Source organism: Rhinolophus sinicus, chromosome 2, assembly GCF_057876585.1.
Source record: "Rhinolophus sinicus isolate RSI-liver-muscle chromosome 2, RSI-T2T, whole genome shotgun sequence".
NCBI classification, from domain to species: Eukaryota; Metazoa; Chordata; class Mammalia; order Chiroptera; family Rhinolophidae; genus Rhinolophus; species Rhinolophus sinicus.
The window spans coordinates 9,121,074-9,141,030 of NC_142502.1; the positions used below are offsets into that span (position 1 = coordinate 9,121,074).

The 19,957-nt window shown below is 39.7% G+C and overlaps 1 protein-coding gene across 11 annotated transcripts in view; it reads right to left on the reverse strand.

The window, feature by feature from the left end:
• ARID1B (AT-rich interaction domain 1B) overlaps positions 1–19,957 on the reverse strand; it is a 398,476-nt gene that overhangs the window by 107,551 nt on the left and 270,968 nt on the right. For all 11 annotated transcript variants that reach the window (XM_074333745.2, XM_074333741.2, XM_088795342.1 and 8 more), the window contains one exon: positions 8,691–8,934. In XM_074333745.2, the coding sequence (XP_074189846.2) occupies positions 8,691–8,934 (244 nt within the window). The remainder of the gene's footprint in view (positions 1–8,690; positions 8,935–19,957) is intronic.

Here is a 19,957-nt window from a genome sequence, read left to right on the forward strand (position 1 = left end):
TGCATCAGTAAACACGTCAGTCACTGCTCATCCCACAGAGCAAGAACAAGGCACAAATACTGCCTTGGAGACACAGGCTTTCCTCGATTTTCACATGCAGAAGACCAAAGAAAGAGAATGGAAAATGAGAGGGGTGTTTAATCTGAACTGCATAACTTAACTGTGACTAAGAGGGGGCGCAAAACCAACTGGGATGGGTTATTCTGATAAAATTCTAATGTTTTCTTATTTTTGAATGTGGGGGAAGGAGAAGTGGAAAAGGCTTAGTTGGAAAATTGTTGGAATGGAAGAACTGAAAAGATTTCTGCCTTTGAACAAAAGAAGAAATACTCCTTCCCCAAAGATCAGAATACCGGAACGGGTGTGCAGCAATGGGGAACCTGCCCTCTAGAAACAGCAGGGGAACATTCATAACCAAAGTACGATGTTTCTATAACCAGGATCCTGGTCTGAATTTTAAATGAGGATCGTAAAGGGGGCGGCGCTAATAACTAATAACTAAACCATACAGGGCTGCAATCACATCTCTCTAAAAGACAAAATATATTGTTGCTTTCTTAAGTGTTGCTAAGCATCATTTGGAAAGGATCTGCAATTACTGTTTCATATAACATACAAATATTTTACTTTGTAAGGGAAAAAAAAACTGGCTGAAGTTCTCTTTGGTTTGTAGAACTGCTGAATTGATGTTTTCTGGGCTGCCACGGAGGTATCAATGGCATTTTGTGTTTAAGAATTTTTTTCCTGCTCAGCTGCCAATAAGCAGCATGCATCTTCCTTGCAACAAGCTGTTGCACGATTTCTACTTCACGAGAAGCCAAAAAGGAACACTTGATAGATGTTTTAAAATAAGATTACCAGGTAGGGTGACTGCAGACTTTCAAAAAAAAGATTGTCATTGCATGCAGTGCCATTTTAGAGAATCTACTGATGCTGGCATGGCAGGAAACTGGTTTAGAACCACGTACATGCAGAAACAAATTCATCATTTTACCCTGAGTTTTACTGAGCAAGGAGAAATTAAAAAGTGGAAAATTTAATCATTTAGGATGGGTTAGGCTTGACCCCTAAGAGTTCAAAAAATCCAAGGGGGATGGATTAAAAAAAGAGAGAAATACTGGTTTACACCCTCTGGTGTTCATTTCACAGGTACTAATCTTGACAAATTAGACCAGGAACTATCATTTCCTCTCTCTGAAATCCTTTCTGTTCACTCCAACCTATGACTAACTCCTACCTGCAATTCATTTTTCTCTTTCCCATTACAGCCTCCGTCCAGAATCTGCTTGTCTGAATGTCAAATTAAGCAAGAAAATGAGCTTTTTGACGAGCACATCTTGTTTGTATCTGCAGCTCTATCCGCTCCTATAGAAAGAAGACTCCTTGCTCTCACTCACTAAGGAGAGGCTAAAGTGGGGGAGCGCTTACATAGAACACCCTCAAACATACCACAGTGCTGTCCAGAGAGTTATTTTCCACTAGTTATTTAATTTAGTATGTGCCACCCGTTTTGGAATTCGTTCTCTTGGTGTCTAAGATTTTCCTGAGGGGTACGAGGTCATCATGGCTGGTTGGTATGCTGGATGCGTCGCTCACCGTCCAGGAAGCGACATGCTCAAGCTCCAGAGAATCAGGCTTCACTGTAGAGTGAGGCTTCAGGAATGTGGAAGGGCTATCTCTGGCAAAGCCATTTCTACACGCTTTAAAACCTGTCATCCTTTTCAGAGGACAGAAACTTACTTGCCAGGTATGAGTCTGCGTAAGAAAGGGGCCCAGAGTGCCTGGTGCTGCGGACGGTGGGGGACTCTGGAAAACATTTCTGTCTGGGAGGCAAGTGTGCAGAGCTTCTCATGGGGGACGACGCTCCAGCTGGCTGGAGAGGGAAGGAACAGAGAGCTTCTGGGGGAGGGAGGCCGGAATAGAAAAAGATCGGCGCGATGAGGGCAGCTCTTGAAAGATTAATGAAAGACCTCTCCTCCTCACCCTCCTTCCTGTGGGTTCTCAGCTCCTACACTGCCCTAGCCCTTAGCCTTACTCTCCTTCGTCCAGCACTCAGTCTGGGGAGGGGTGAGGTGGGAGGCGAGACACCTCAAACAGCAAAGCCCATCCAACTTAAAGAGAGGGAGTTTTTCTTTCGTATTTGATGAAACTTTATTTTGGTCCACGATGGCTACACAAATGTCATCGATGAGAATAAACTCTTAGTACTGTGCAGGGTAAAGCACAGCTGTGAAACATGTCTCTTCTCATGGCAACACTAATGTGTCGCGAATACCTAATTTTGTATCTTTGGTCCTAATCTATTGTAATCAACAGTCCTGCTGTCAAATGAAAGTGACCTGACTCCACCTAAAACTGGACTTGGTAGAAATGTCAAATGCTGAAAAACAGAATGGGGAAAATTCTGTTCAGGAATTTACAGTCGCTCTCCTTAGATCTCTGTTAACAAAACGGATAAACTACGCTCAGCAGTCTGAACTTCAAAGTTTTGCTAAACAAAAATCTTTGTCAGGCGATGAACGGTTAATGCGTGCCTGCCCATCAGCGTCCCCCCCGCGTATGTTCACCCTACTTAATATTTAAACACTGTGGCTGCTTACAGCACATGGAGGAAAAAGCTGACAAAAGCCTTTGGCCAATAAAATAAAAATAAAAAAAACCCTTCGGCTTATTTACATTTTTGCTTTGTTAGTAAACTGGAATGGTTGGCTCTGGAGGCAAGACAGTGAAATGAACATCCACTAAATCTCCTGGCCGCAGCGATGCGTTCTGATGTTGTGCTGTGTCAGCTTCCACTGCGTGTTAGGACAAGTCAGGCCCAGGGTGAGACCCACACGGTACATTCAAGACCCAACAGTTTATTCTCCTTAAAACACGGTAAGTCACTCTAGGATGTAACCCAGGAAGCAGCAAAAGTACAATGTGATGAGATAAGTTATTAGAAGTGAAACAAAATGTTTAATATCATACATTTCTGCATCAGCTGCACCTGACATTAGATTTTCTTGATCTAAATGTATATGTATATACATGCACAGTACCAATTAAAAAGATGGAGATATTTCCTTTCTTTCTCTAAATATAAATACATCAATATAAAGGAGGGAGAAGAAAAAACAAGAAAATTTATAATGGCACTCGGGGCAGATGTAGCATATACATTTCTGTTCTCAAATGCTTGTTTACCTTACACAACCAGGGCTGACTTCTTTACCTTCTAACTACAGATACGATGCTGGAGCTCAGTAATGTGCAAATGAAAGGAGAGAATCCATGTGGCTACTTACCATAGAAAAGCTCCGTCCTGCTTTGCAAAAAGGCAGGAAGGAAAAGCCCACTGAGCTAGGGATGTGCCAGGGCCCATGTGCCAGTGTATCACAGTAGTTGTTCCCATGACACTCACAATGTTTGTGAGCAGCATGATAGGAGGGCACATGTGCAGTGGGTGGAGAAACCGTTTGACAGGCAAGACACAGAGTCCGCCGTTCGGGATGCTTTCCTGGGCTTTGTTTATCTAGCTCTGTGAGACTTCTCATTAGCTGTCAATTTCATTTACCAGGGCCGAGATGGAGAAAAATGATTGCTCTTTTTAAACAAACCCTGGGAAAGCAACACTGGGAAGAACCCCCAACAACATTCTGGCTTTACCTCATCCCGGCTATCAGCTACACAACAGCTGCGCATTTAAACAATGACTTACTGGAGAGACAATGATTGAAAGAGCCAATCTGTGACACACGGAGAGGCAGTAGCAAGATACCGTGGGAGGTAATGGGAGAGAAGTGAGGTCAGAAAAAACAAGTTAGTGCTGGGAATGAGAGGAAGGGAGGGAAGAAAAGAAAGCAAAAGGCTATATACAGAAAAATAAAGAGAAATTCCAAACAGATGTTCCTAAAGCAGCAGTCTGAGCATCTTTCCATGGGTGGGAAACCATGCAATTTCTTCCTGACATTTTTATTTCATTGGTATAGACTCAGAAGCGAATGATGGTAAACTGTAAATTACCTTAGGGTTTAATGTACAAATTAACAAAATTTAAACATGAGGACTAGAGATGAAAAAAGGAGGAGGTGACATTATGAAATGGGCCTACTTATTCTCTACGGGAAGGTGTCTTTGCATTTAGTTAAATAAAAAAACCAAAAAAATCAACTTTATAAACATCTCTCAAGTGTGGTTCTACTACCTATGACCAAGTTCACAAAAATACATTAAAAAACAAACAAGCAAAAAAGAGGGCATATAAACTAGGTGGAGGGAAACAGAAGACAAAAAAATTTTTTTCAACGAAAACCTGCATGATTTTAAACAAATCCCCTTAATATAACACCATATAAAATTTTTGATGAACATCTATGAACAAACATTTTGACGAGTATGTTTGAACGTCCCTCGGCTGAGCTGTAGTAGGAACGGAGTGAGAAATAGGTAATACGGGGACTCAAACGATGGACGATGATGACCAAGAGGCCCAGGACGCGGTTCCTTCGTACGGTTCAAGAAAGGGCCCCCTTTGCCCAGGGCAGCCCGAGTTTTGCTCCCATTTACCCCTCGGGCCATGTCCCTGTCCAATGAGCAACCTGCTCAACCTCACGTGCAGCCCTGGCTACAGCCGTGGTCTTGGTTGTTGTTGTCTCAATACAGCAAGAAGTGTGAGGATTCTGAACTACGTCTGGTAGGGAATTTTATGCTAGACGGCCTGCCCAGCAGCACATCACACAGAATCAATTTGCCCACGACCTGAGTGAAGAGAAGATTTAGCTTCCTGTCCTCCCCTTATCTTCTGGTCTCCTCCTAAGCTTCTCAGAACTCAAACTCCAAGAAGAGCAACCTCTGATCTATCTTTCTTCCAAGTTAGAAGAAAAATGGATTCCACTTTGTGAAAATATATTCTGCTTCTACAACTAGCTCTAGCGATCCTACTGAATAACCTCAGTAAACACAGCAAATCATCGCTGCACATTTCACATACAGTAGTCTTCCCTTGTCCGTGGTTTCGCTCTCCACGGTTTCAGTTACCTGTGGTCAACCATGCTTTGAAAATATTAAATGGAAAACTCGACACAGAAACAATTCATAAGTTTTAAATTGTATGCCGTTCTGAGTAGCGTGCTTAAATCTCGTGCTACCATGCTCTGTCCCACCCAGGAAGCAAATCATCCCTTAGTCCTGTGTCTCCACACTGTAGACACTCCCATTAGTCACTTGTAGCTGGTTATCAGATCAACTGTTGCGATAGCACAGTGCTTGTGTTCAAATAACCCTCATTTTACTTAATAATGGACCAAAGTGCAAGGGTAGTGATGCTGGCAATTCATATATGCCTCAGAGAAGCTGGAAAGTGCTTCCTTTAAGTGAAAAGGTACATATGCACAGGAAAAAACATAGTGTACAAAGGGTTTGGTATTGTCTGCAGGCATCCACTGGGGGTTGTGGAACATGTCTCCCGTGGACAAAAGGGGACTGCTGTACACATCTTCTGAACTGCCCAAGGCAGCCGCCGGATTAAGAATCAGAAGACTGCCGTCTGGACAGTGATGACCCAGGACATGTGTCCAGGTCCAGTGTGAACAGTAACAATAACCCTAATCACAACAATAGTTAGTTAACATGCAGTGAATGCTTCCCATGTACCTGCTTCATGTGTATTAACCTTGTAGTCTTTGCAGTAAACCTCTGAGATGTGGTTATTATCTTTACAGATGCAGAGACTGAGGCACAGAGAGGCTCAGAGGCCTGACCAAGGTTACACAGCTAGTAAGTGGCTATGCGATGAGGAGGTGAGATCAGATGACTACAGAAGTCCATACAGCTCAATGCCATTTGTAACACCACTTGGGAGAAAGGTGAACAAACGCCCAAACTGCTTATCAAATTTTCTAAGAGGTTAGCCCTCTTAGAATAACACTAACATTAAGAAACGTTCTATTCACCACGTTTTACATAATTCTATTACTATACAGCTTTCCACTCCACAAAGAGAGTTATGGATTTACCTGAACAGCATGCCTCCAAAACAAGTGGACATTTGCTGTGTAATTTCTTCTCCGTATTCAATTTCACTGAATGGTTTTATCAAGTACCATGTAGACATCCCGTAGGTACAGCAGAGCTGACTTGGAATGGTGAAATGAAAATGTAGGCCCTTGGCAGTTAGCACGTCTGACACAAGCTTAAAAGATACGCTATATGCTTTCAACAGCATTTCCAAGAAAGCGGAACACTTTCTATTAAAAACTCACGTTCCCGAAAAGTCAGCAGAGAGAACCACACTCAGGGCCTCCCTCAGTTACTGTGAAGGATGGGCCTCATTTGTGATGGTGGTAATAGGTCCCGTGGAGCGAAATCCACTGACCACCTTCACCCTGCACAAAACACAACTAAGCACCAGACTCTGGGACCAATTTCATCAGCTGACCTAGCTACCTCCTCTGTAAGATGTGACAGCACGTGGCCAAAGTGAGCTCTTTGGTTGGGTTCTGAGTTCTTTACCACATCAAAATCCAAACAGTGAAACAAAAGTTTCAAAATCCCCATCTGGAATTATAAACACATGTATGAAAATCATTAGATTGTGCACTACCCATATCAGGGATATTAAATGAAAAACTATAATATCTTTATGCCTCAGAAAAGTTTTCATTTAGGTTATTAAGAAAAGTCCTTGTGATCCAATTCAGAAAGGAGTGAATTATTTTTTAACAAATACAATATTTTACATGACTTTCCAATGTTTAGGTAGGTGATGCCTCAAAATCCATCTCAATACCAAAAACTGCCTAAGGAATTCAGAAATATAGAGTAGTCATAGCTTTAAAAATGTTCAAAGCAGGTAAATCCTGTTTTTATTACAACCACTATGAGGACAAATAGTTTTGGAAGAATAGTAACATCAAGATGAGTTAATCACTAAACACCAAATATTTGAAGGTGCTTAGGCCATGAGGGTGGAGCCCTGACGAATGCGATCAGTGCCCTTATAGAAGATCCGGAGAAATCCCTCATCCCTTCCCCCATGTGACGACATAGCAAGAAGATGGCTGTCTGTGAACCAGGAAGTGGGCTCTCCTTGGGCACTGAAACTGCCAGGGCCTAGATCGTAGGCTTAGCCTCCGAAACTGTGAGGCATACATTGCTGTTGTTTATAAGCCAACAATATAAGTTATTACCTTAATCAACATGCATTACAATTATAGCTCTATCCAAAATATGGATGAATTTCAGAAATGCAACATTCTGTCAAGAAAGCAATTGTAGAAGGCCACATACAGCATGTGACTGGGGTGACCATATTTCCTGATTTGCCCAGAATCTTCCTGGATTACACCTGTTGTCCCACTGTAATTATTAACAGCAACCCTTACATGCTCAAAAGTGTCTCAGCTTGGATGATAAATTATACAGTCATTCTAAATATGATGTTTCTATAAAGCTCAAAACTAAATAAAACTAACAATATATACTCTAGGAATGAATGCAATGCATTTCTTTAAACCCGCCCCCCAAAAAAAACAAAAAACAAAAAGAAGGATTAAAAAAAATATTCAGAGAATATCTGAGGCAGAGGGAAGTACAGGGCTGAACATAACGCAAAACACACAGGTAGATGCAATACCAGTGACAACACCCCAGTTAAACGGACGGTGGGCGCATGGGTGAGTCCTCATTTGACAGTTATGTTTCATAATTAGCATGTTACATATGTATATATACTTTATACATATACGTATAAAGTATATAATATATATGTATGGGATGTTTATATACATCTCATATATAAACATTTTTTTTTAAAATATAAAAGGTATAAAATGAAAAAAAGGGGCAGAACTCCATCATGCTTTCAAGATAATAGAAAAAAAAAAACTATCAGAAAATTTATCAGCAATTCAATGTCAATTCTGATAGGTTAGTAAAAAGCACTTTCTGGAATCCACCCATATGATGTTAGCAAAATTTACACAGAAAAAAATTACATCTAGTTTGCTGACAAAGGAAAGCTAGTTGCTTGGTGGGTCTGAATGGATGAAGTTCGATCTAAGAAAGATGAATGAGGATGAGGCAACTGACCAATACAAAATAATAATCCCAAGTACACAATAAAGGAAGCAGAAGGTACAGAAGTAGTATGACTACTGAAACAGCTGAACGCAAGAGTTAATTGGAACATAAAATTCTTGTATCAAAATTAGAAGGTGATGTTTGTATTAGTAACAAGGCCTTGAACGCATGCTGGCAAATTAAGACACTGATAACTATAAATACTAAAAAATATTTAAGAAAATAACTGCCATGGTAGAAATTAAATAGAACCATAAAATCTAAGGCCAACAGTAGTCGACAATCTCTCCTTGGCGGCACTTAACAGAGGATCTTATTTAACAGAATCATCACAAAAAATATGCAAGGGGAAAATAATTTTCTGGAATATGTTAAGGTAAACGTGCAAACTGAAGATATCAGAAGGACTGGTGATTTCATTAACAGGGTTATATTCACAGTTGAGTATTTTTAGGAATTGGAACTTTTGTATGCATTGGTGTTAATTCATAAAGTTATGCTCCTGATACATGGTCCCATAACTAGATTTTTAAACACCAAAAAAAAGGTAATGGAGCGCATGTTGCTACTGGGGTACACTGGATCTGTCTGTACTACAGAGTAAAACTAATGATTAAGAAAGTGAGTACCTGGAATACTTGCAGGAGAAATTGGGCCAGATCGTGACTGGTTGCTTCCTACAGGAGAGCCGACAGGAGAAGGTGATGGGCCCCCAGGGATGCTGGAGAGATGGGGGGATGCGTGTGGGGAGAAAGGTGACTGAGCTGGGTTGCTCTGATCCCCTTGGCTGCTCGTGGACCCGGATGCACTGACCGCTGAGCTCAGAGCTGCTTCCGTTCCCGTGGGGAGGTCATCAATGGAGCCAGACAGGTCCTGTGAAAGAAAGAAATAGCGTGTATTTATAGAGTAACACATGTTTGGACCAATATAAAGAAAGAAATAGCACGTATTTATAGAGTCACACATGATTGGACCAATATAAAGAAAGAAATAGCGTATATTTATAGAGTCACACATGACTGGACCAATACCTGACCAAAAGACGATTTGTAAGTCAGAACAACACCCCCTTCAACAATGATGTTTTTCTGGGTAACACCCAAAATTCAGAGCATGTCCACTTGTTATTAGAAAACTTTAATGAGGTCTCTCATAACGCGAACCCATAAAATCTGATCTATCCCTAAAAAGTGAGTACAGTTGTACTACATGAAACCATCCTACAGCTTAACTTTAAGCTGTCAGCTCCTAGTCCAACAAAGCATTCAGAGCCACAGGAAACAAGTGTAGGTGGTGACTTACCATCTGAATGGAATGTCTGATTCTTATTTTTTAATTCTGTTAAACTTATTGGGGTGACATTTGTTAATAAGACTATTTAGGTTTCAAGTGTACAATCTATAATACGATACATTATCTGTGAACACCACATTGGGTGTTCACCTCCCAAAGTCAAGTGTCTTTCCGTCACCATATACTTGACCCCATTTTACCATCTGTACCTCCCTCCCATCCCCCTTTCCCTTTGGCAACCACCATACTGTTGTCTGTGTCTATGAGTCTGTTTGCTTGTGTCTTATTCATTGGTGGCTCTCTGTTTTATAGCCCATATATGAGTGAAACCATACGGTTCTTAAGGTTTCTGTGTTTGAGAATATCATGCTAAGCGAAGTAAGTCAGAAAAGGAATGCCTGATTCTTAAAGGATCAATTCCGTAAATGAAAACTACAGGCTTTGGATCCGTTTAACTAGAAGTCAACTTTGGAAGACTGCTTGAATTTCAAAGCAGGATATTCTAATACAAAGCAGTCAAAATTTTAAACAAACCTTGTGGTGTAAAATTCTTACATTTTAAGCAATTGCAAAAGTGCTATTATAATAAAATAGTGGTATGCGTATTTTTCATACGATATTGTGAAAAATCTCTTTGGAGTTATGTTGGTAGAAATGAATCCTTATGTTACACCTTACTTTTATAACAATTTTAAGCTAACCAAACAACTTTTAGTGCCACCTAATTTGATCACATCACCCTGCAAGGCAGTTATTAAAATTCCCATTTGACAGGTAAGAAGCTGAGGCTCAGAGAGTCAGTTATTGTCGAAGGTTACCCTACCGAGGACAGATTGCATCTGCTAAAGATGATGAAGGAAAGATGAGAAGAGAAAGGAGGAAACTGTCTTCGGCACACTCATCCGAGTGAGAGGCGGGCAGAGCTGTAGTTTGCTTTTCCTCTGTGTGGTGGCACTGGGCCTGGCAGAGGCCACCACCCAGGTGCTCGGCAAATCAGTGCTGGCCTGCTGTAATGACTCCCAGGTCACTGAGCCTGCAAATCCAGTGCAGGCCGAGAGCCAGGTATGGAATGAGTCCTAAAGGCTGAGTTCCAGTATACAAGGTATTTGTCTTGATAATCTAGGATCAAGTACTGCAGAATGAGATCAGAACTACTACCATCTACAAAGCATCTTTCACCCGAATGGACACCTTCCATTTACTCAATTTTATTAGTGTTTAATTTTACTTCACTGCTTACTACTGGACCTTCTAAGAAAAGGGCTTTGAAAACAAGTGGAGGAAAGACGCTTAGGATTTGAAGAATGAATCTAGAGCAGGAAGTACAAAAGGGGCCAGGTAGAGAGGGCTGGTTACAGAGTACCCCAAAACGTCACAAAGAAAGTTCAGGATTAAAATCCTCGTCTCCTGTCAAGTTGATCTATTAATCATCTGTTATATAATTAAGTTCTTTTTTTTTTAACATCAAAATTTCCAATAACTAAAAAATACATTCTGAAGAATAGTTGATGAAAATCTCACAAAAAGAGGTTTTCGAAAAACAGAAATTTCTTACATTAAAAAGAGTAACATCTTTCTAAATAGAGAGTAATCTTCAATGCCATGTAATTGAGCTTATAATTAACAGTAACAGGGTAGACTGAAAATATCACCCTAAGAAAAGTTATCATTAAATCTCTAAAATGGGGATAAACTGAATCGTATCTTCAGAATTCAGAGAAAAACTACATAAATATTTCCACTCAGGACACATGCCATGCATGATTTTGCACACATTCAGCTGGTAAAATGTTGTATTTAACCTGAAGACCAGAATAGCTAGTAGATTCAGACTTTTGAACTGAACACAATTTGTGAAGCCAGGTAGACACAGGGGAAGGTTATTAAGCAAGTAACATGCTGCATACAATGTAAAAGTATTCACACTTCAGCAATCAAGGCAATTTTCTGAGTTCCTGGAAACAAAACTTAAGCTAATAGACCTGTACACATGCACTCAAACTGATGTCCCTCCCACCCCAGGCTCAATGGCTGGCTTCTCACTGTGCTTAGCCTCAGAGCTGGGGTGGGTGTGGAATAACTCTTAAGTACCCGCCCCCAAGGAATGCCCTTCCTAACCAGATGTAGCCAACTCATAAAGTGCAAAGAGACACACCTGCATGGCTCTTTAAATGAGGGCATTGCAAGCTGTGTGTGGCCTGGGGCTAAAATTGGACCCCACCTGATTCTGTTCCACTCACCACCCAAACATTTTTAAATGACTCAAAAAAAAAAAATCAAAAAAAATCAAGAGTAATATTTTTGATACTTGAAAAATATCTGAAATTTAAAGTTTGGTGTCTGTAATGTTTTACTGGAACGCAGCTACAGCCATAAAGAGATGCATTCTCTAATATCTAATGAATGTGTATCACCAATAAATATAGGGTCAATCAGACAAAAATCAGTTGGAAGGAAATCCTTTATGTGCTTCTTTAGAGAAAAAAAAATTGGTCGATAACTACATATAAAGCCATTATCTTCTATTATACCACATATGGAATTAAACACAGAAAAGACAATATAGATGCGATTTTAAAAAAACCATTATTTGAAGTTAAATAACTTGATGCAAATCTTTCTTCATAAAAAAACAAATTGCTACGTTGAGATTTTTTAAATTCTCTGCATGACCTATAAATTCCTTCCCTGTCCTCCCTTAAAATTCCACGTTATGGTTGAAGAAGTGACACGGATGGGTGTTAAGAGAGCTTCATTCAAGCTGCAAAGGCATGAAAAACATTTCTGTTATTCAACAAGCTGATCAAGGAAGTATCAAGAGAAACATATAAAAACGGTGGCTTTCTTAGTGTTCACATGTCATCAGAATTTCAGTGCTGACTAGACCTCAGTGAAACAGAAGAGTAATAAAAAGATATAATTTCTATATTACTGTTATAGACATGTAACTTTTATATGTAAATTATAGCGAAATATTCTCCCCCTGCAGATGCTTAAGGAAGCCGTATGCATAGCTATCTTAAAACATGTTAATAAAAGAAGTTCAACAGTGGTTTAAACATTCAGCCTAGTTAACAAAGAAGCCCTGTAACTAATACTCCTCTAGAGGACAATTTAGTCAGCAGGGCACCAACTCTATTCTTCTTTTATAAGTACTATCAGATCTATGATGCCTGTAAAGAACAGAGACCTTACTGCATCTCATTCGGACCAAGGCACCTTCAAGCTACAGTGCTTCCATTTATCTTGCTGGAAAGCTGGCAGGTAAGGTAATTGCAGGGAGAACTCTTTTAAGGGGCTGGAGTCCCCCTGCCCACAGCGTTCCTTACATCCTTCCTCTCTATTGATGGAAGGCCGGGTAAGGCAACGGCTTCATGGGCTCATGCATAGTCAATTCAGTATTTTGCCATGACAATTTGATTTGGCAAAATCTCACTATTAAGTTGGGTTTTCAATGTCTGACATCACTCAGAATACTGAATACTTTCCAGCACACCAAAAATAATACATAACTCCTATCAATGGTTCATTTATTGTTAGAAAATCAGTGCCTTAAAAAAAAGAAAAAGGTTGTTTTACTTTAAAACTTAATTTAAATGAAAGTTCCCTGCAAAGACTTTTCTCTGTAACAATTATCCATCCCTCCACCCTCTGACCGTGGAAAATTTTCATTCAACCCAAGTGACAAGTAGAAGAGATTTCAGCACACTTAGAATGAAATGCCACCGGGAGCCATAACAGTGCTATCAGACTCTGACAAGAGAAACACTTATGAATTAACACAGAGCAGAAATATGTTCCTGATTCAATACAATGGGACAGGGTCGGGCAGGGCAGTGACAGAGGAACGTATGTGGGAACACGCCACCAGGAAGGAACACGGAAGAGCTTTTAGAGATCTACATGTACATACTGAGGGTGCCAAAAAAATGTACACAAGTGGACACTTTGGTCAACGTTGCTCAAGCAGTAGTTCGCTGTAATCGGAAGTGTCTGGACGCTGATGGTAACCACTTTGAGCAACTCTTGTCATTGCAGAAGTCAAACGTGACTTGTATTCATCTTTTGTTATCGGTATATATTGAGTATTACAATTGTAATAGTTTTTTCCTTTCTTAAAATGTGTATACATTTTCTGGCACCCTCTGTATATATAAAATAGACACACAACATTAAGTATAAATATTCTCTCATGTCTACATATTGTATGTGATCCGCCCTAAAAATATTTACATTTATATATATGACTTACTACCTCAAAAGACATCTTTGGTTTTGATGGTATTCAATTTGTCTAGTAAGTTAGCTTATTAAACGATAGAACCAGTCACTGCTGGGGATGTCTTACTGCCCCAAAGAACTGGGAATAAGTTAGAAAATTTTACTCCCTTGCTTAATTAAATAAGTGGTTTTTTTAAAAAGCAAATCAACATCAATACAATTAGTTGACGGTATTGGATCAGTCACTGACAGAGAATTGCAAAGCACGGCACACATTGGGGCATCTCTTCCTCAGGAGCGCCCCAAGAGAGCACAAGGATAAACACTGAATTAGAAACAGAGGAGATATTCCAATCAATGAGACCAGTTTAGGTCTCTTGTTTAAGGATTTTAATAGGATACAGTTAATGATTTCTCCCTGTGACTTCCCAGGGGTTTGAAGCTCAGGTTAAAATGCCAGTTCAATGATCTTTAGAAAAATCTCTCAGTTCTCTTCAAAACAGAAATAGTGTCTCTTGTCCTTTTTAGAATAGTAAGTATGACTTTCAGGCATGTAGGTTTTTTTTTCTCTCTCTCCACCTAGACGTAACTTTCTTAAAGGCAGGGATTCCTTGTGCCAGGTGTGGTGCTAAAGAGAGGACAGATTAGACTGGTCACTGGTGAATGGCACTGAATTTATAAGCTCTAGAGTAAAATACAGCTGCAAACACTATAAAAAGCAAGCCAGCGCACGCAAATATTTCTAAATATTTACCACAAACACTCTTACTGAAAACTATTGACTTCGTATTAAAATTTAGCAGTGAATTTTCAGCTCTCTGTTTCCAATTAACATCCCAGAGGCTAAGCATCCAATCTGATTAGATACTTAGCTCTTTAGAAACACATGGTAAAATCACTTCATACCTTCCAACCTTATTTCAGAACTATCATTTTGCACATGTGATATAAATACACCTTGAAACTGATAATAGAATTGAGCCAATAATTTGATTGACATACATACACAAAAGGAAAAACCTCACAATGACTGTTTAATTTCCATGATGTTTGTAGGCTTTTTTTCAGCATGTACGTTATGTGTAGTAAATAGTGTATTTCAAGACACCCACAAAAGTCCCGCTGCTTGCATTTGTCTAGATGACAAATGAGTTAAAAACTTAGACTTCCTGTTTAAATGAATAAAAAACATGCAAACGCACAGAAAGACAGAATCCATGAAGAAAATCTTTCGAAGCCCTAATTTGGCCTTAAAACACCTTCTTTCCAAGATGCTTTATATATAATCATACATATCTTATTTTCTATTTAAACATATGCAAATAACAAATATTTAGCTCTTCATTATAGTTGACAATATACGCAAGGCATAGCCTTAAGATGTATGAGGTCAACTGGAAAAAAAAGTTTCATGTTAATATAAAAATTCATAAGCTCCACAAATGACAATCTCATATCCAAAGCCAGGATGACACAAGGAAAATCAATGAGTCAAACTTCGCTCTAAGTGAGGCGCCAAGAACCATTTTTGGGGAAATGACTTTCACCTGATTCACCTGCATTCTTCCTCGAGCAAACATCCCAGTATGGGTGACTCTCATGTGAAGGGGAAACTTATAGGACAATCAGCTAGATTGATACTTTACAAAAGCAGGATTCAGAGTTAAACATACTATCGCAAGCAAAAGTTATAATAATGGCTACATTCCCTTTGATTTTTAAAAATCAGAACCTAAACTAAAAGCTAGCCTCTAAGGTCCTTGAGTTAAGTCACGTAATATAAAATGTGCTGCCAGTCTAAATTTAGAAGTGGTAAACAATATAAGTATGAAATATGCATCATGTAAGGGAATTCTTTCCCATTGTACAGGCCTCAGGGGGATCCTAAATTACCCCGTTTTTGAACTCTGCCCAGGGAGCCTCTGCTCTTCCAGTGTTCACAACAGTGTGGAGACATTATGTAGGCCAGGAAAAACCACAAACAGACCCTTTACCACAGATGGGCAGTCTTGAGCTTCAAAACGGTTCGGTAAGAAAATTTATAGTTTTCTTTTGGTTGTATGGAATTTGGGATTAACTTTCGTCTGGAACTAACATGACCCTTCTGGGTTGTGCTCCTAGGACCACCCTCACACAACTGCGGCTACCTGTGCTTTAGCGTCTTGTAAGTGCCAGGGATACTGGGCACATCTCCTTACAGGAGGAAACTACAGCTCCCGTTAGCTCCAGTCCCTGGGTCCCACCAGCCCAAATGGTTGTTGACCAATGTCACTGTCCAGTGTAGACAAGACCCTTCCTGACGTCAGGTCAAGGCCTAAGTCAGTGCTGAGAACACCAGCAAGACTCACATGTAACTGCTGGCCCTTTATGGTATTTTAAAGACTATACTTATTAATACAAATTTCAGACTACTGGTGAAATTAAAGCTGTATAATTAAGTGAGAATGTTGAATAATCTGGGGAGAGATATTGGCACTGCGTGTTACCCTTCAGAGGGCATGCCCTGTCAAACAAAGTTTGCAGATGGAGCCGTGGGATGGGTGGGTGGGTGGGTGGGTGGGAGGAGGTGGAAAAGAAGGTGGAGGGCAGTTTTCTCATGTGGGCAACATCTTATATTTAAGTTGGCCTGAAATATGTGACTTTGGACACTTCAATGTCCTTCTTTTGTGGAGTCTCAATGAAGAGACACAAACAGCAAACAGATGACTTCTAATAAAAAGTTCTCTGAGGAGGGTGAATCCGTAAGGGTGTGGAAGACAGAATGGCATGTCTTCAGCCACCACACGTGTCCCCAGGGGCTGCTGTCTGGGCTGGGCCCAGGCTAGGAGCAAGGTGTGCCCTTTGGACAGGTGGAGGGCAGGAGAAAGGAGGCAGGGAGAACAGGTGTGAAGACAGGAAGAACCGTGGGAGGGCTTGCCTCCCAGGGAGCTAGGAAACAGGTGAGTGAGAGCATGAGGCTGAAGCGGCTGCCTGAGGGCAGCTGTGAATGACCTCATACGCCAGGCCAAGGAACACAGGTTCACATCTTTAGGAAGTAGGCAGCCAACAGAAGTTGAAAAAGTTTTAATATTACCAGAGAAGGAAAAAAGAGGCAGTGGGTGCCAAGTAAGAAATGCTAAACATTGTAAAGGAAATAACAACCTCGTTTTCAAGTGTGTATGAACAAAGAATGCTTTAAACATGATTAAAATTACTCTTGATAGGAGTGTGCTTTCCAGATTGCAATTATTTCATGAGTCTACATATGATCCTATCATTTCGGTTACATGTAAGAATTAATGGATAAAATGAGGTGAAGGATACATATGTTACCCTTAAAATAGCACAACAGCGTCTACACACTAATTAGGACTAACATTTCCCGCTAACAGATTCTATTCTTTATCTATTCTACTCCAAAGCCGCCGGTGATGACGCCTGAGACAGGCACTTATCAAGGGGAATACCAGCTAATGACACGCCGGAGGAGGGATACGAGTTTATGGGTTGGTGCTTTACAAATATCAATGCCAGGTACGAAACTATAAGTATGACTGGACCATGTGCTCTGAAAGCAAATTGACAAGCTAACAAGATCTGTAAATATGTGAGATTTAGAGTTTGTCTAAACCTTACCAGTTTTTATTGCTGAAAGCGTATCATAAATCTTTATAATAGAAAAGCAATCAACACCACCTTTTGCATCTTTCGTGGTAAAAAACAAAAAAAAAAAACTGTTTAGCTTAGAAAGTACAATGCTTAGCACGTAAAAATTCTGAGAATAAAACTTAAAAACGAAAAGGCAGGAACCCTCAGGAGACATTTATTTCTTCAGTATGTAGCAATGATTTAAAATAGTAAGACCTATATAGGAACTGCAAATAAATTAGCAACCTCAAAAATACAAAACCATAAAAACATACAACTCACAAATTATACTGAGTCTACACGGAATAAAGGGAAGTTTTATTTGTAGAACAATACTAAAACTTTGTTATTTTGACATTTCCCCCAGTCACATGAACCATCTGAACATACATATTGGTTCTACATCTTTCACTGGAATTTTAAAAACTTTTTATTTTGGAATGACTTTGGATTTACACAAAAGTGGCAAAGACCATACTAATTGTCCCGACAAACCCTATGCCCAGCTTCCTTTAATGTTAACATTTTACATAATGACTATGGCACATTTATCAAAACTATGAAATTGACATCAGTACAATACTATTACTGAAATTACAGACAATTCATATTTTACCTATTTTTTTCAGTAATGCCTTTTTTTGTTCCAGGATCCAACCCAGGATACCATGTTACATTTATTCATGGGTCTCCTTAGTCTCCTCCAATCTGCAATAATTTCTCAAATATTTCCTTGTTTTTCACAACCTTGGCACATGTAGAATGTACTTCAATTTGTGTTGGTGTTTTCTCATCATTAGGCTGGGTTTATAGATTTGGGGGAAGAATACCACAGAAGCGAAGTGTCCTTTACATAGCACCGTATCATGTGATATCAACAGGACTTATTATTGTGTTTCCCTGAAAATAAGACCTAGCCGGACCATCAGCTCTAATGTGTTTTTTGGAGCAAAAATTAATAAAATAAGACCGGGTCTTATATAAGACTAGGTATAATATAATATACCAGGTATTTTATAAGACTGGGTATAATATAATATAATATAATATAATATAATATAATATAATATAATATAATATAATATAATATATATAATATAACATAACATAACATAAGACCGGGTCTTATATTAATTTTTGCTCCAGAAGACACATTAGAGCTGATGCTCCGGCTAAGTCTTATTTTCGGGGAAACATGGTAGAGGTGGTATTAACTTTGGTCACGTGGTTAAGATGGTTTCTGCCAGTTTTCATCACTGTCAAGTTACTTTTTTTCCCTTCCCCTACTCTATTCATGAGAAAGGCAGGGGAATTAAGCTCCACCTCCTAGAGGAGGAATATCAAAGAATTTGTGGAAATTAAAGCCATCTTAAATCCATACAGCAATTAATAAATATTTGGGGGAACATATGGAGCTATGCTGTTTTGCCTGCTGATTTTAGTATTTATCAGTGGATCTTGCCTGCAGCATTACTCTGGTGTTCAAATGTTGATTTTCTATTTCCTTCACCCCTTCTACATTTATTATTTGGAATTCTTCTGTAAGGAAGAGCTGTCCTGCTTCCATTCATTTTTACATGGTCAAGACAATTATTTCCCTTACATTTTTTTTTTTTTTTGGTGCAACTTAAGTTCCTTCATAAGATGATTAGGTGATACCCTTATCAACACTAAATGATAGTGATACTTCCAACTGAGATGCCATGATTATAAAACATTGGAGCAAGATATGTATTTCCCACACAGCTAGTGGTAATATAACTTAATATAGCCACTTCGGACAACAATCTGTAAGCATCTCCTGAAGATGAAGAAGCATTTACCTTATGACCCACAAAGTCCACTCCTAAGTTTGCTGTCTGGCACATGTACATAAAGAGACATATACAAGCACAAAAGCATTGTTTCAGTATTGTAATAGCAAAACATTGGGGACAATCTAATTTTCCAGCAATATAAAATAGACATGTATTCAGAAAATAGGATACTACAGCAGGAAACTGAATGCGCTAGAACTAAAATTAATATGAATCTCATTACCAATGTTGACAGAAAACAAACAAAAACCCTAATGCAGCAGTATGTAGCTAATGCAGGAGAGAAGGCACGAGACAGGAGTGGACCATGGTCATATAAATTAAGAAAGTCTAGAGCAGTAGCAAGAAGCAAAGACAAGAGACAAGGAGAGTGGGAGCAACACTGTGGATTAGCAGGGAGATGGGAAAGAAAAGAGAGTAGAACAACTTCCCGGGCCACACCACCTTCCCCACAGCCAACACGCAACCATGGCACCTACAGCCCAAGCGGCCAGGCCTAACCGGAAATGAACCCTTACACTGTTCACTCCAGGAAGCCTTACTTCCCTGTTAGAGTCTTCTGGTAATATCTGGGTAAGGTCTTCCCTGACACCAGCCACCAAACTGAGCTGCAAAGTCCCTTCCTCCATGATCCCATGTCATATTTATCTACTACAGAACTTCTCGTGTTGAGTGTTAATAAATTGGTGCCATCCGCCACCGTGCAAACTCTGGAGGACGACGCCTTACATTCAAACCCAGCTTTGCCACTTATGAATGGACCGTGGGAAGCAGACACGCCTAACCTTTCTGTTCTTCACTTTCCTCATCTGTAAGATGGGCAACTATTAGTCCCTGCCGAAAAGAGTTGTTGTGAGAGTTCAGTGAGAAATGACAAGTAAAAGGATCAGTACAGCAAGCTCTCAGGTAGGTGTGAGCTATTATGATACCCACCGGGG